This window comes from Dipodomys merriami, unplaced genomic scaffold (assembly GCF_024711535.1).
Source record: "Dipodomys merriami isolate MVZ:Mamm:240054 unplaced genomic scaffold, mDipMer1.0.p SCAF_198, whole genome shotgun sequence".
Taxonomy (NCBI): domain Eukaryota; kingdom Metazoa; phylum Chordata; class Mammalia; order Rodentia; family Heteromyidae; genus Dipodomys; species Dipodomys merriami.
In genome coordinates, this window is record NW_027203359.1 from 612916 (window position 1) to 629019 (window position 16104).

A 16104-nucleotide genomic window follows, 5' to 3' on the forward strand; every position below is an offset into this window, starting at 1 on the left:
CACTGTGAAGTGGCTTGTTCTGCCTGCTGTCTCAGGGCAAGGAGAGCTCCAGCCAGGCACTGGACTCCATGTCCTGTGAGGGAAGTGGGGTAGTGGTAGTTCACAGGAGGTAGCTCTAGCTCACAGAAACCCACCTTCAGTTTGTTCTCCAGAAAAAAAAAGGGGGGAAGTATTAAAGAGAAAAAGGTAGAATGGCTTTAATGCCAGTGTGCCCAGGCCTTCCGCTTTGGTCTTGAGTGGTGTCCCTTGTGATATGTGATCTGTTTTTGAAAAATTCTGGTGAGTGCCCATTACTTCCTGTATCTGGTGGTCTCTGGCATTTGGGCTGGGTCCTCTCTCAAGGGTTTGATGTAGCCCAAGTTTCCTGGCCAGGTGGAGCTTTCCCTGCCTGTGTTTGATTGGCACTTGCTTCCCCATCTGCTAGAATGCTGCTCTGCAGGCAGAGAAGCAGCTGCTGAAGGAGCAGGTGCAGCACCTGGAGACACAGAACATGGCCTTCAGCAGCCAGATCCTTACACTGCAGAAGCAGAGCGCCTTCCTGCAGGAGCACACCACCACGCTGCAGACTCAGACCGCCAGGCTGCAGGTACTGGGGGCTGGGTTCTTCCAAGGTGGTAAAGGTGGTGAGGGCGCGTGAGGTAGCATACATACATATGTGTGTGTGTACATGCATGCATGTGAATTCGTGCATGTGTACACGTGTGCTTGTGTGTGCCATTGCTAGGGCATGAATTCAGGGCGTGGGCATTGATCCTGAGTTTTTTTTTACTCACAGTGAGTGCTCTCCCACTTGAGCCACAGCTCTATTTCTGACATTCCTGCCAGTGCTGGCTTAGTGCTGGCTTTGAACCTCCATCCTCAGATATCAGCCTCCTGAGTAGCAAGGATTATAGGCGCATAGGCTTTTTTTTTTTTTAATAGTTGAACCTGTGGCTGCACAAGCTAAAATCTTCCTGTCTCTGCATTTTCTTATGTTCTTACCCAGGTTTTCTAAAGTCTATTCTTGGAAATGTTATTAAGAATGACTAAGGAAAGAGAGTCAAGGATTAAGTAAGTTTGATTAAGTAGTTGGCCAGGTTTTTGTACAGGAAGGAGCCTCTGCTCCTGTGAATTTTCATCTCCCACGAGGGAGGTGGGCTCTGAACCGGCTCCTTGCTTTTGGGAGCAGCAAGCAGAACCCGTGTTCTGGACTGGCCACCGAGCATGCTGATTTTGTGATTAGTAAATGGTGGAAAAATGAATGGTGCTCTTCATGCAGTTTCTGAAAACATAAGGTTGGGGAAAATAAACAGGACACACTTTGGCAAAAAGGTTAGATATTGGTTTGTTGCATTATTTCTGTCTGGCTTTAGTATGAGGGCAGTACTGACTCCTCTTCCATTTTCTCATGGTTTTGGAAGCTGTTGGATGCAGCAGGCTTTAGAAATGGGCTCTGTTGCGCATGTTCATTGGGCAGTGAGGGCACGTGCAGTGGCATCCAGAGAGAGGCCATGTCATTTCTGGGGAGTAGCTCAGAGGGACAGCCCCATCCCGTGGTCGATATGTGCTGCTCTCCCCTTCCTCAAGCAGGTCCTAGGTGCTGGTAGAGCCGCCCTCTGGACCTGTCCTGGGGTGGAGCTGGGCCCACTTTCTTGCTGGCTCACTGCTGTGGGGCTCTGTTGATGGCAGGTGGAGAATTCCACGCTGAGCTCCCAGAGCGCCTCGCTCAGCGCGCAGTACACGCTGCTGCAGAGCCAGCATTCGGCCAAGGAGGCGGAGCACGAGGGCCTGCAGCGGCAGCAGGAGCAGCTGGCGGCTGTCTACGAGGCCCTGCTCCAGGACCACGAGCACCTGGTCACCCTGCATGAGCGCCAGTCCTCCGAGTACGAGGCCCTCATCCGCCAGCACAGCTGCCTCAAGACCCTGCACCGGAACCTGGAGCTGGAGCACAGGGAGCTCGGGGAGAGGTAAGGTCTGATAGGGCCAGGGAGAGGGTCTGGGGGACCTCAAAGGAGAGGTAAGTCCTTCAGGGAGTAGCGCGGAGGCCTGGGGACCAGAGGTAGGGTCTGGTAGTGGGGGACAGGCAGGAATGCCAGGATGGGGAGAAAATAAAGACCTTTAGGGCAAAAGGGGTAGAAGTGGGGGTTGAGGGTACGGCCTGGACAGGAGCCAGGCTGGTGCTCTGAGCCTGTCGGCTGCCCCAGGGGCCAGCGGTCACCTCTGGCCCGCCCCCTTATTTCCTGTTGGCTAGCTGCTTCCCATTGTGCGGGTGCCTGAGCTTTCTCAAGGGGAAGGAGCAACTGGAACTTTGTGTAGCTGAGGACTGAGTGGCAGGGCGCCCCTCGGGAGAGAGGATACGGTATCTCTTCCCGGCTTGGGGTGGGCCGGCATGGGTGCTTGAGACCCTCATCTCTGCAGAATTCTCCCTCCCCTCTTTCTCTCCCTCTCCTTTGTCAGCCAGGGACCAGGCCACCAGTGCACAGGCTTTGTCTACCATGGCTCCTCTGCCTGCCTCTTTTATGTTGGTGGGAATAACACTTTTTTTGGGGGGGGGGTCTGGTCATGGGGCTTGAACTCTGGGCCTGGGCGCTGTCCCTCAGCTCTTCAGCTCAAGTCTAGCGCTCTACCACTTGAGCCACAGCGCCACTTCCAGCTTTTTTTCTTTTTGCTTATGTGGTGCTGAGGAATCGAACCCAGGGCCTCAGGCATGTAAGGCAAGCGCTCTACCACTGAGCCACCTTCCCAGCCCCACTTTTTTTTTTAACCCCAAAAACCCCTTTGATTATAGAAAGTTTTGTTGTTGTTGTTTTGTTGTCATCGTCGTCATTGTCGTTAGTCATGGGGCTTGAATTTGGGGCCTAGGCGTTGTCTCTAAGCTCTACACTCAAGGCTAGCACTCAACAACTTTGAGCCACAGTGCCACTTCTGGTTTTCTGGTCATTAATTGGAGATAAAAGTACAGACTTTCCTGCCTAGCTGGCTTTGAATCGCGATCCTCAGAGTAGCTAGGATCATAGGCATGAGCCACCAGCACCTGGCTGGAAAGTTTTAAATATATAGAAAGTCAGCAGAGCCAGGGTCCAATAACCCCAACACTTGAGGTGGAAGGAAGAAAGCCCAGGGTTGCGGGCTCGCCTGCTTGTGGTTCTATGGGTGGAGCCAACATTGGTTGCTTTACCCACCCTGTGTCTCCTGTTTCCTTCCTCCTTTATGCACCCATCTCCATCCTTCAAGGTTTATAGAGGCAGCACTTACGTGTTAGACGTCTCCTATATCCCTGGTACCATGTCTCTCAGTGAAAGGAGTTCATCTGTGAACACAGCAGATGTTTCCAAGCACAATGAGGAACTGGTGGAATTTGAGGCTTCCATCCATGTGCTCTGCTGCCCCCTAGAGACAGCGATGCAGCCTGCATGGATTAAGTGAAAAGAAATTTCAGGCCCTGTGAGCGTGTGTGAGCGTGTGTGAGTGTGTGAGTGTGTGTGTGTGTGTGTGTGTGTGTGCGCGCGCGCACACACACACACACAAGCTCCCCACCCCTACAGTCCTTAGGCAGATCTCTGTTCCCAAGGAGGATATGACAGGAATAAGGAAACGGCTCTCCACTGGAGGGAGGATTAGCTGCTACTGTGGATTTGGGCTGTTAGTTCTGTCTGTAGTTTCCTTAGGTCTGTTTGTGCCTGGTGAGCCATCTCAGAACTTAATTGTCATTCCCTAGAAGGAAGTGGAGTTTGAGTGTCGCCTTGGTGCTCTCAGGTAGCTGAAGGGGAGAGGGCTACTGTGACAAGAAAGGTCCCCACTCCAGGGGGACCCTTGCCGGGCTTCTCTCCTACCCCTGCCAGCCCCCTTCCACTCCAGTGCAGTCCTGTGTGCTCTCCTTGAGGAAGTGCCAGACTCCCACTGGGTCTTGCTCCACAGGCATGGCGAGTTGCTGAAGCACGAGGCCGAGCTGGCCGAGCTGGAGAAGGCGCTGACGACCGAGCGGGAGGCGCTGCGGCAGGAGCAGAGGGTGAATGCTGTCACCACAGGCGAGAATCAGAGGCTGCGGGGAGAGCTAGACCGGTGAGAGCCGTGGGCAGTGGCCGGCACCTGCTCCCGCACGCACCAGCCCCCATTGCAGCCTGCGGGTTCCCGGGATTGCGTGTGTTTACAAACCATGTGTCCAATGCTTGTTAGGAAGGGAGGCAAGGGCAACCCTGCCAGTTGCTGGGGGGAAGGGCTCTCTGCATGGCGGCTTTATGGGTCCGGCTGTGTTAGTCACCGAACACAAATCCACGGTGTCCCAGGAAGAAGATGCTGCCGGTTCTCTTCATTCATGGGTTCTGTACCCGCTCACTCACATACTTGCTAGTGTTTATTTTCAGCCCCAAAGTCAACATGTGTGGGGCTTTGTGCACATACAGAGCCACAAGATAACCAAGACCCCGGATGTGGCTCTGCTCAGCCTGGTTCCCTCTGTCTGTCACCAACAAAAATCGTTTTCATGGTACCTGATTGTGTGCGAGGTTTTTTGTTTGTTGGTTTGGGGTTTTTGGTTTGTGCTTTGGGTTGCACAGTGCTGAAGGATTGTCTGCTATCGCTGTATGCAGAAAGGCTGCGAGGTGCCTAATGGAGAAATTCGATCAGCTGTGAGTCAGGCAAGAGCTATGGTGTTGTGCCATGGGTGGTGGGTATGTTACCGAAGGCGCCTTTAAACAGAAGCTGCCTAAAACAGGATTCCATGTCGATTTCATGCTTTCCCTCAGCAGAGTTAGTGTTGGCAGAGATTTTATAGACTAGAACTAGTGTGTATATTTAGAATCAACACTTAAACTGTTGCTCTCTCCATCCCCCTCCCCCTTTCTTTAATGGCTGAGGCAGTAGGCTCAGGGAGTTGAAATGACTTGGAAATGACTTGCCCAACGTTAATGCTTTTATGTAGTGGTAGAGTCCAAGTTGACTCCATGTCTCATCTTTTCCCAAAGTTTTGACCAGATAGAGCCCAGCCTCTTCTGTGTCCTTGGGTTGACATGACCGACAGTTACAAACTCCGGAGCCTGCGGTGGCCAGGCAGATGAAGCACATGGTGGCACAGTGCCCCGATGGGCGGGCACAGTGAGGTGGAAAGTTCAGGATAGCCATGGCCAGACTGCAGCACACACAGGCCTGGTGTCTTCCCAGGCTCTCCAGTTACTCTGTTATTTATACTCTTTCAGAAAAGTTAGATATCTAGGTGTGGACTTTGTCCATTTAATGAAACAGGCCAAATAAGGCCTATGTGTGTGTTGCCAAATGCCAGTGGCTCATAACTATCCTCTTAGCTACTCAGGAGGCTGAGACGTAGAGGATTGTAATTTAAAGCCAGTGCAGGCGGAAGAGTTTGTGAAACTCCATCTGTAATTGACCAGCAAAATGCTGAACTGGAATTGTGACTCAAGTGGTAGAACACCAGTTGTGAGCAAAAAACAAAATGCCGAGTAAGAGTTCAAGGCTCTAAGTTCAAGCCCAGGTACCCGTTCACTTCCACACACAGACATGTGGATACAAACCGAATCCACAGCCCCCCACTTTGTGCATTCTAACAAGAAAGCTCCCAAGTAGCCAGAAAGTTCTGTGTTAGTGGGTTTATGCAGTTCCCTGCATCTTGTCATAGCATGTTTATCTTAGGAGTTGAAATGAGAACATGGCATAGGATTGGGAAGAGGAGCTGGGTACCCAGACAGAATTTTTTTTCTTCCAAGTGTGCCAAGGTGCCAATGCCGTAACATAGGGAAGATAGCTGAATCTGGGGTCTGAGCATGCCTGTTTGTTTTCCCTCTAGGCCCAATGTGGTATCCCCAAGGGTGCCCTCATAAAACCCCAGAGAATGTGGTTTGAAAACCAGCGATTTTGTTCAGCCTGCAGTGGCTTTACCGGAGGCTGTGGAGCTGCCGCCGTAGGCAGAGCGCTCATAGAGCCCACGCCCCGGGCCTTCCCCTTGGCACACCGCAGCCCCATCCACCGCCCCGGGGCTCCCTCCAGCATCTTGTCACTCCACCCGATCACCCTGCGCACCCCCCCTCCCCCAGGGTGAACTTCCTGCACCACCAGCTGAAGGGGGAGTACGAGGAACTGCACGCCCACACCAAGGAGCTCAAGACCTCGCTGAACACCTCGCAGCTGGAGCTGAACCGCTGGCAGGCGCGCTTCGACGAGCTGAAGGAGCAGCACCAGAGCATGGACCTGTCACTCACCAAGCTGGACAACCACTGCGAGGTGAGGCCCGCAGCCCTGTGCTCCGGGAGGCCGCTGGGTGCCCGCTCTGAGACTGCGCACCCCAGGCGCCCGCTCTGAGACTGCATGTAGCCTGAGGCAGAGCGGACCAGGGGCAGGTGAAAAGGGGGTTGGACTCCCCGTTTGGTAGGAATTGTCAGAAGACTCCTCCTCCTTGTCTGACCTTTGCCCTCTGAGGTGGGCAGAGGTGCCATGGAGACCACTAACTGGTGTCCACAGTCCTCTTACCACAAAAGAGTTCTCTGCATGGAAGTGGCCCCCCCCCCCCCCCCCGTTTCAGTACCTGTCCTGTTGTGGTGAAATGATGCAAACTTGCCCCATGTGGGGGTGTGGCCGGCCACATTTTAACTTAGTACCTTTTTTCTGAGTGACGAGGGCTTTTGTGTGTGGATTTGGGGTAAGGGGCACAGTTCAGCCCCTCACAGAAGCTGAGGAACACAGAACTATGGCTCCCAGCTCTGTTCCCCAGCTGCCTCCACCCACCCACCTGTTTGTGGGATGTCCAGATGTTATTAGTTGGGTTGGATTTGGTGGAATTCGCAGGCTTCTCCCAAGTGGAGTGTAATTCCCCTACATATTTTTATCATGGTAATTTACGTGTACGTATCATCTGAACAATACCACAGTGACGATCATGAAACTGTTCTGAGCAAAGGAAGTAATCTAACAGTCTCACCATTTTTTTGCTTCCAGCTCTGCTCATTGCATACCTGTGACATATAGATGATAATATTCAAGGTGCGGGATGGTGATCTAGTACAGTAAAGTCAGAGCTGTAATAATAGCTAGTGAGACAACTCCTACCTGTGGCGTGAGGGGCATTTTGCACTGTGCTTGTTTGTTATATCATTGAATCCACCAGTAACCCTAGAAGCTGGGAACCCCATCCTTGTCCCTGGTCCCAAGGATAGGAGCCCAGTGTGTGCCTTCAAAGTCTGTGATCTCCTGGTGCCCCATAGTAATGTTCTAGAACAAAAGTTGACCTTCAGCCCACAAACTAAGAAAACTCTTTAACTTTTTTTTTTTTTTTTTTTTTTTTTGGTGCTGGTCCTGGGGCTTAACCCTGAACTTTTTGTGCTCAAGGGTAGCATTCTACCACTTGAGCCACAGCTTCACTTCTGGCTTTTAGTGGAAGCTAATTGGAGATAAGAGTCCCATGGATTCTCCTGCCCAGTCCGACTTTGAACTGTGATCCCCAGATCCCAGGCTCTTACAGGCAGGCATGAGCACTGGAGCCTAGCTCAACTCTTAACTTCTTTAATGGTTGGAGAAAAGACATCAAATGAATAATAATTATTTATGGCAATTGACAGTTATGTGAAACTTAAGTGTCAAATATCTGAGCTGGCTTCTGAGGGCTTACACCTATAATCCTAACTACTCGGGAGGCTGAGATCTGAGGACTGCAGCTTAAAGCCAGACTGAGCAGAAAGTCTGCAAGACTCATCTCCAGTTAACCAGGGAAAAGCCAGGAGTAGAGGTGTGACTCACATGGAAGAGAGGAAAAAGCCAAGTGAGAGTATGAGGCCCTGAGTTCGAGCTTCAATATCAGGGCATGTGCACATGCACACACACGCAGCATCTTTAAAGTTTTGTTCATTCATTTATGTGTTGTGATGACTACTTTCACACTGCAAGGGCAGAGTGAGACAGACACCACTGGACTGGAAAGCTTAGTATCTTTCTTCTCTGGCTTTGGACGGAAGTGTTTCACTGCTTTAGAGCAGGTTGTGGGGCCTAAACTCGCCCTGGGTGCTGTCCCTCAGCTCTTCAGCTCAAGGCCAGCGCTCTACCACTTGAGCCACAGCACCACTTCCGGCTTTTTCTGTTTATGTGACGCTGAGGAATCAAACCCAGGGCTTCATGCATGCGAGGCAAGCACTCTGCTACGGAGCCATCTTCCCAGCCCCTCCTTTTCTCCTTTGGGAAGCAGGGCTCCCAGGGTCCGATGGTGTCTGAGCCTCTATGGGTCTATGTTGCAGCTGCTCTCCCGGCTCAAGGGGAACTTGGAGGAGGAGAACCATCACCTCCTGAGCCAGATTCAGCTGCTGAACCAGCAGAACCAGACGCTTCTGGAGCAGAACATGGAGAGCAAGGAGCAGTACCATGAAGAGCAGAAGCAGTACATGTAAGGGCATGCCCAGGGCTGGCCTGGACCTCTCCCCCAGCCAATAAGACCCACTTCCTGGAGGTCCTGTTTCCCGTCCCTGTCCAAGCTTGTGACATTTAGGACACACAGCAGCTCTAGGCCCCCGGGATCTCAAGGGCAGGAAATGTCCCGAGTTTTGGGATGTTTCAAATTTCTGGAGGTGGCAATGGCTGACTTTTGTTTGCTTCTTCAAAAGCAAACATTGGAGGCTCCTTTCTTTGCCTTTGGAATCAATAAGCCAGTACCAAAAAGCCATATCTCAGGGAAGCAGTCTACCATTTCAGGTAGAATTTGGGGTAGAATTCAGATCGAAGACTGAAAACTAGTCTCTTGCCTTGCTGGCATGGAAAGTGGGTTTGTTGTCCCTGTGTACACATGCACACGTGCACATGTGTGTATGTGTATCCCCTTCTTCCCTATACACACACTAGTGAAGGTGCTAGGAGCCTGGAACCATAGGCGAATAGCAATAGCAGACATGAACAGAACTGTGTCCCTTTGCAGCCAGATTGCCACACAAAGGCACCGAAAGGAAAGGCGACGTAAATTTGCTTCTGCTGCAGTGCAGGAGGAGAGGAGGCAGGTGCGGTAGTCATGGCGGATGTGGAGAAGCTGGGGTATAACCATGGTAGAGAGGGTCTGGGTGTTAGGAATGTGTGGAGCCATCGGCTGGAAAGGAGGTGAGCTCAGCCGTGGAAGGCTTCTGTGTCCAGCTAAAGACATTGGATCTGTTGGGAAGTTTTCACATGGTTGGGCGCCCAGGAGCCTCGTGGCTCCGAAATTGAGTAGCCCATATTCATCGGGGTGGTTTCATCACCCTGTGCTGAGGTGACCAACCTGCGTCCCCTGGTGATGAGCGTGCCTGTGGAGAAAGCAAGAAGAGCCGTGTGTGTGGAGGGACGTGTCACTGACCCCATGCTGACCTGGTACCAGTGCGCCTGCCTCTTGTGCCTGCTTCGTCTGCAAGCCCCCTGGAGAAGGATGTGTATTGTGCATGGACTCACACTGTAATTTGGGGTAGAAATGACAGCTGTTGGAAGTTGGCCGCCTGTAATCCAGGCGATAGGGTTTCCAGCAGAGGTGGGGCAGGCCTGAGCGCCCCATCCCAGAAGGCTGCTGGGTGATGTTTTGGTATTAGAGAGTGTCCAACAGATCAATGGGTTGGTACCCGTCCTGGGGCCTGCTCCCACTGCCACAAGACCAACAGTCCAAAGGCTCCAAAGGGCTCTGCTGATGGTTGGGGGCCCTGCGGTCCCCTTTCCCAGAGTGCAGCCCCATGGTGAGCTCTTAGGAAAGCCCCAGGGTTGGGCAAGAATGAAGGAACGCTCTCTTCATCTTAAGACCTCATCTGCACAGAAGGAAAGCAGGGACCTGAGTTGTCTGGCTAGACAGGAGGCTCCTAGGGTCCAACAGAAGCTGCTGCCGGGGGCCGCCCAGGGCTCTCCGTCCCTCACCCAGGACTTTGAAATACAAACTAGTCTCTGGCTTTGGGACTGTGTTCTTCTCACAGGGAGTGAGCGAACCTCAGCCCCATGCCCAGCCAGGGCCGGGCTCAGGCTTGCTGCAGACCCCACTCGCCTCTCCTCTGCCTCTCACCTTGCTTTGCTCCGTCTTCTCTGCCTGGCCCCCGAGCGACATCCACTTCGCTGGAGGTATTACCAGGCTCCCAGTGTGGAGAGGCCCCAAGTCCTGACTCAGCTTTTTGGTGGCGGTGTTAATAGGCACCTGGGATGCTAAGGGTCCTGAATGACCTTGCCTGCCTCAGAAGGCCACAGCCTCTGAGCAGCGTTGGAGCCTTGCGCTCCCTCAGAGCTGGGTCCCAAGGTGGTGTGAGGGTTGTACGGGGGCTGCTGAACACACAGCCAGAGAGGAATACCGCAGGTCTGAATCTCAGACAGTGCTGGCCCTGGCACAGGCTGGGCTGGTGAGGATACTCACTTATTCTACGTAAAACTGGATGAGTAGTTTCTCTCTCCCTTCTATTCACAGTGACAAATTGAATGCCCTGCGGAGACAGAAGGAAAAACTGGAAGAAAAAATCATGGATCAGTATAAGTTCTACGATCCTGCTCCAAAGAAGTGAGTTAATCTGAGATTCAGTGACTTAAAGATGATTTTTGTGAGGCTAGGCAGCCGGGGGCCATCTAGATCATTCCCTTCCCCTCCTCCACCCCAGGCCCCGCCTTCACCAGCTAGCAGGCCACATGCATGCACATCACCCGAGAAAGTAATTAGGACTACTTTTATCCCCACCCTACATACTCCAGTCTTTCCTGAGAGGGATGGCAAATACCAGTTGATCCCAAGACACAGGCTTGATTTAGCCACCAGCCCTTAGAAAAGGCAAGAAAACCTTGTGATCTCAGAGCCATTAAAGTAAGCAAGGTTTCTTTGTCTAAGTTTTGTCTCCAGATTGAACACGATGTGAATGACAGTGTCCTGTGCTAGACAGGGAGGATGGACAGGACACTTGGCCCCACCCCACTGTCCTCAAACACTTGAGAACAGCGGGCCCTGGTTGTGAGGCCGGCTCAGCTCCTGGAGACTGCCAGCTCCGCCTGCAGCACGTCCCCTGTCCGGGCCCGAGCCTCAGAAATCATGCCTTGAAGTAGAAATGGCCACGAACTCTTCCAGGAGGCTCTGCTGAAATTACAGAACCACAGAATTGCAGATCTTCAGCTGTCATCTTATGTTTGACAGACAGGAATGGGAGGAACTGAGAGAGAGAGAGATCTTCAGTTTATGTATAACAGACAGGAATGGGAGGAACTTGAGTGTGTGTGTGAGTGAGTGCATGCACACACGAGCTTATACTCAATCTCTCATTCTCCCTTTGCTTTTTTGCGCAAGGCTCGCACTCTACTATTTGAGCCATGCCTCTACTTCTAGCTTTTTGGGTGGTAAGTAGGAAATAAAAGTCTCACAGACATTTTTGCCCAGGCTGGCTGTGAACTACAGTCTTTAGATCTCAGCCTCTTGAGTAACTAGGATTACAAGTGTGAGTCACCAGCACTCAGATAAGTTGTTTTGTTTTGTTTTGTTTTTTGGTCAGTCGTGGGCCTTGAATTCAGGGCTTAGGCACTGTCCCTGAACTTTTGCTCAAGGCTAGTACGCTACCACTTTTGAGCCATAGTGCCACTACCAGTTTTCTGGTAGTTAATTGAGCCTGATAGCTAATCTTCTGGGGACTTTTCTGTGCAGGCTGGCTTTGAACTGCAATCCTCAGATCTCAGCCTCCTGAGGAGCTAGAATTTACAAGTGTGAGCCACCACTGCCCAGTTAGAGGAAGCTTTTGACTCAAGAGTGGAAACCCATACCCCTACATGGTCCTCTGCATTTCTGGCAAGCTTCAGTTTCATCACCTGTCCTTTAATGAAAAGTGACTTGAATTCAGACTCCCCCAGTGCTGTAGTCCAGATCACTCAGTGCCAGAGATAGTGAGGAACAGCAGCTTATTCCACTGACTGACTTTGTTCCTGAGGATGACTTTTTTGACAGAACAGTTGCCTGGTAATGGTGCTCAGCACTCCCTCTCATCTCCCCCCACTCCCCCCACTTTGCCTGATTGAGGACCAAATTCCACCTGTTTCTGCTCTTTTTCTAAGTTCCAGATTCTCACATATGATCATGTGTTTTTTGTTTGTTTGTATTTTGACAGTCCTGGAGCTTGAACTCAGAGCCTGGGTTCTACTCTTGGGCCTCTGTTTGCTTAAGGCTAGTGCTCTACTACTTCAGCCACAGCGCCACTTCTGGCTTTTTTCTGAGTAGTTTATTGGAGATAGTTTCAGGGACTTTTCTGCCCGGGCTGACTTTGAACCACAATCCTCAGATCTGTCTCCTGAGTAGCTAGAATTGAGTGTGAGACACCACACCTAGCCTTTTTCCTGTTCTTGTTATTTGTGTTTGGAGTGCCAGGCACATGGCTACCATCATTCTGATCCCCAGTGATTGGCCAGACTACCCAGGCTGCTGAGGGGAAATGCCGCCCATGTTAGGGAGTCCAGTGACTGGATGGGGTATGTGGGAACACTATGCCTTCTAAAACCTTTCTCTAACTAGGAAGAACCACTGGATTGGAGCCAGAGCCTTAGTTAAACTCATCAAGCCAAAAAAAGAGGGTTCCAGAGAACGGTTAAAGTCAATCGCAGACAGCCCGCCCTGGCAGCTTGAGTCCGCAGACCCCGCCTCGCCATCGGCCTCTCAGTCTCTCAGATCACAGCCAGAGAACTCTGACAGCCCCTCGGCGGTCTCGAACTGTGAAGAGCGCGATGCCCACAATGGACCTGTAGGGAAAGGTAGGGCAGCCCTGGTGGCTGCAGTGGGGAGAGGAAAGCCATTGATCACAGAAGGGTATGGCCACACCGGTGTGCCTCTACCTGAGGGTGTCGTGCACCAGGTAGACAGTAGATACTCATGACTGTGTTATAGCAATTGTTTTACAGTAACATTCTTGTTATTTTCTACGTATGGGTCAGAGTAGCCATAATGGAGGTTGATTACAGAACCTTGTACTTGCTGGCAGCTGGTGTACCACTCAAGCCACTCCATCAGCCTGCCTTCGTTACTTTAGAATGAGAAATATTATTTATCATGTACACTGTGGTAGGTTTTTGAATATCCAGATTCAAAAGCAAGCGCCATTGAGACAGGCAGAGTAGTGGTATGTCATAAGTTATGGTCAATTCTTATTATTGGGAGATCCCAGGTCCATTGAATGTATGCTCCAGATATCTAAGATCTCAGAAAGCCCTCGTGGTTCCGTCTTTTATCAGATGCCCCAGCAGCCTGCCTCAGTTTAAAGTAGCTTTGGTTCCTGAGAGGCTAAACAAACTACAGAACTCCTACCTAGAGCTGCCCTAAGCCTGGTTCTTACTTTATGTTGTGGGCTATGGCCACCAGGTGGTGCTGTGGCTAAAGAAATAGTGATGATTCTGGTTATCCACCTTTAATCCTGAATCAGAAATCAGGTTGGTTAATGTTAATAGGACACCTATTTGGAAGTTAGAGCAGTTGTCTGCCTTGGAGACCCTATAATTTAAAGGCCAGGTAGTGAAGTTAGCCAAGATCTAAAGGGAAATCATTGGTTTTCTTGGCATTGAGATGTTGGTTACAGGAAAAAAAGAGCTGTCTTTAAAAAAAAAATGCATATATAGGGCTGGGAAGGTGGCTCAGTAGTAGAGTGCTTGCCTTGCATGCCCTGGGTTCAATTACTCAGCACCACATAAGCAGAAAAAGCCGGAAGTGGCGCTGTGGCTCAAGTGGTAGAGCCCTAGCCTTAAGCTGAAGAGCTCTGGGACAGCACCCAGGCCCAGAGTTCAGGCCCCATGACTGACCAAAAAAAACCCAAACAAACATATATAATACCTATCTTTATCTATATCTATCTAGATAGATAGATAGACAGATTTTTTTAAGTCATCAGATTTTAGAAATGCAGGAATTATTGAGTACTTGAAGTATACTGTGTCATGCTAGTGGGCCAAAGCATGTCATTAAGTGTTTCCAAGGTCATTGAACAGGAATAGGAGCAGTGAGCTGAGCTGTCAGGGACTCTGTTATTAAGCTGGATGAGTAAGAGAAGCCGGCTCCTACACTAATAAGCATTCTTACTTAATAATTTAACGCTTAGAAATTGAAAAATCATCTAAACTATTGGCTCCTTAGCCAGTGTGTAATTCTCCTTATGTGCTGAGTGAGTAAATGGTTAGCTTTAGGGTGCCACTCAGCTGAGTCAGAGCACAAATGACTCACCGAGCCCCGGCTCCACTCTGCGTATCCGGCATCACTCCCATCTGTCCTTGGCTGGGCAGGATTCTGGTTTTCCTAGGTATATTTTTCTAATTTGAAACTCCCGTGTAATTATCAATTCATTTCATTTGTTGTATTTCTTTTTCCCTCCTTCTTTTGGGTTTATCCCGGTGGTGATCACAACTTAGCATCTCAACGCAAAAAGAGTCCCTTTTTGAGAAGCAAAAGCAAAGACAAAGACAAGTCTCCAACGGCCCATCCAGCTCTCTCTAAACGCCTGCGGTTCTGGTCTTCCTCCGACATCCCATCCTCTCCCACTGAGCCTGTCTCTCTCTCAGACATTGGAGATTTCTGACTCCTTCCTTTACCATGTGTCTGCATCGTGTCTCCTCCATTTCTGAAATTCAGCCAACCAACTCTCTCCTCGCTACCTCCCCCAAAATAAAAAACCCTGCCAGCTTCTATAGGCCGCGTGGCCCATAGTGTACCCTTACTCCTCAGCCCAGTTGCAAATTAGCCAGCGTGGATTCTGATTGCAAAATAGAAGATGATTTGTGTACTCCCTGGACTGTTTCTTCAGCACAGCACACTTTGTAGGGGACCCTCGGGACATACGTGCACATGTCCTTGGGCCAGGATGTCCGTCCTCCGTAAGTCCCACGCTGTGTGCTCGCACCCCTCCCTCGCACCTGCAGCTTTCTGTCCTGCCTGCGTGTGAAGGCAGCGTGGTCAGCTGTTGCTCTGCTTCCTAAAATAGGCAGCCTCCGTCCAATGGCTATGGCTTTTTGCTGTTTATTAAGATTTATTTTTGTAAGCAGCCAAGTTTTAAGTTGCTGTCGCCCCTGCCTTCTTTCTCTATGAGCACACTGAGTTGGATGGCTTCTGTTCATGAAGCCCTTCGTAGACACAGGATGCCTCCTGAAGGATTGATGGTTCGGTTCAAACATTTTGAGTAATGGGATTGGTTTTGCCCCGCCAGAGTTCAGACCAGAATGAGGTTTTAGGACTCTGCTAGGACTCTGGCCTTTTGGAGGCTGAAATTAAAACATGGTGGACCGAAACAACATTGGTACACAAATCAGCACTATCACTACCACCCCCAAAATAGGGGAAGATGATGGTCAGAGAGGCCTCCTACACACTGCAGGCAGTGTGTCCTGGCTTCACTATTCTTGTACCATCCTTGTGACTTGGCCCAGGGCCTTCTACTACCTCAGCATTGGCTTGCACTTGCCAGTTCTGTTGATCTTAAGGAGAAAGGTTATTGTACCTAGAAAGCAAGTGTCACCATAGAAGCAAGGTAACTGTAAAAATAAATCCATAGCTACAAAAACAGTAAAGTTGGTTGTTGTCTGCCACTCGCTTCAGCTCATGATCTTGCTTTGGGAGCCCAGGGCCACATGACACGTGGTCCCTGGAGCCGTTCTCCTCGCATGCTGTGGGAGTCGTGCTGTGTGTGTCTGCTGCTCATGCTCCTGCTTTGTCCTCTCCACTTCCACCTCACCCATTCCACCATACCCCAATTGCTTCTCATCAAGGTTGCCATTCAAAAATCCAAATTGTCCCTCCGTTTCAGAGCATAAGCTTGGTAATTGCCTAGTAAGCTCAGAGGCTGAGCGGCCAAGAGGAGAGATGGGGTCCAGCCATCTCCACGTGAAGACCAGCCAGACCCGGGGAGGGGGCTGTGTGCAAAACACCTTGCTGGCATCGGTGCTTGTCACTGTATGTGGCGAGCCTGTTCTTTCTCCCACTTACTGGTCTTTTTTTATCACAGGATTTTACTTAATTGTGACAAAGGTACATGTTCTTGACAGAGCACTGCTCAAGAAAAGCATACACTAGCGAGGCCAAAAAAAAAAAAAAAAGAACAAAAACACGTTGTGGTCCATCTTGCCATGTAGAGAGTAAGGCTTCTTTGTTTAGAAAGCGCATTGATGTGAGGTTAGCCGTGAAACCATTGGAGGAGGGGGACAGTG

General features: G+C 50.7%; 1 protein-coding gene across 3 annotated transcripts in view; it reads left to right on the plus strand.

Moving 5' to 3' along the window:
* Positions 1-16104, plus strand: part of LOC138831488 (protein Daple-like) — a 120039-nt gene that overhangs the window by 94537 nt on the left and 9398 nt on the right. For 2 of the 3 annotated variants that reach the window (XM_070028553.1, XM_070028552.1), the window contains exons 19-25: positions 425-586; positions 1669-1946; positions 3898-4041; positions 6027-6213; positions 8214-8359; positions 10370-10459; positions 12440-12675. In XM_070028553.1, the coding sequence (XP_069884654.1) occupies positions 425-586; positions 1669-1946; positions 3898-4041; positions 6027-6213; positions 8214-8359; positions 10370-10459; positions 12440-12675 (1243 nt within the window). Of the gene's footprint in view, positions 1-424; positions 587-1668; positions 1947-3897; positions 4042-6026; positions 6214-8213; positions 8360-10369; positions 10460-12439; positions 12676-14316; positions 14779-16104 lie in introns of all 3 variants that reach the window. The other variant, XR_011373341.1, reaches the window with a different exon arrangement.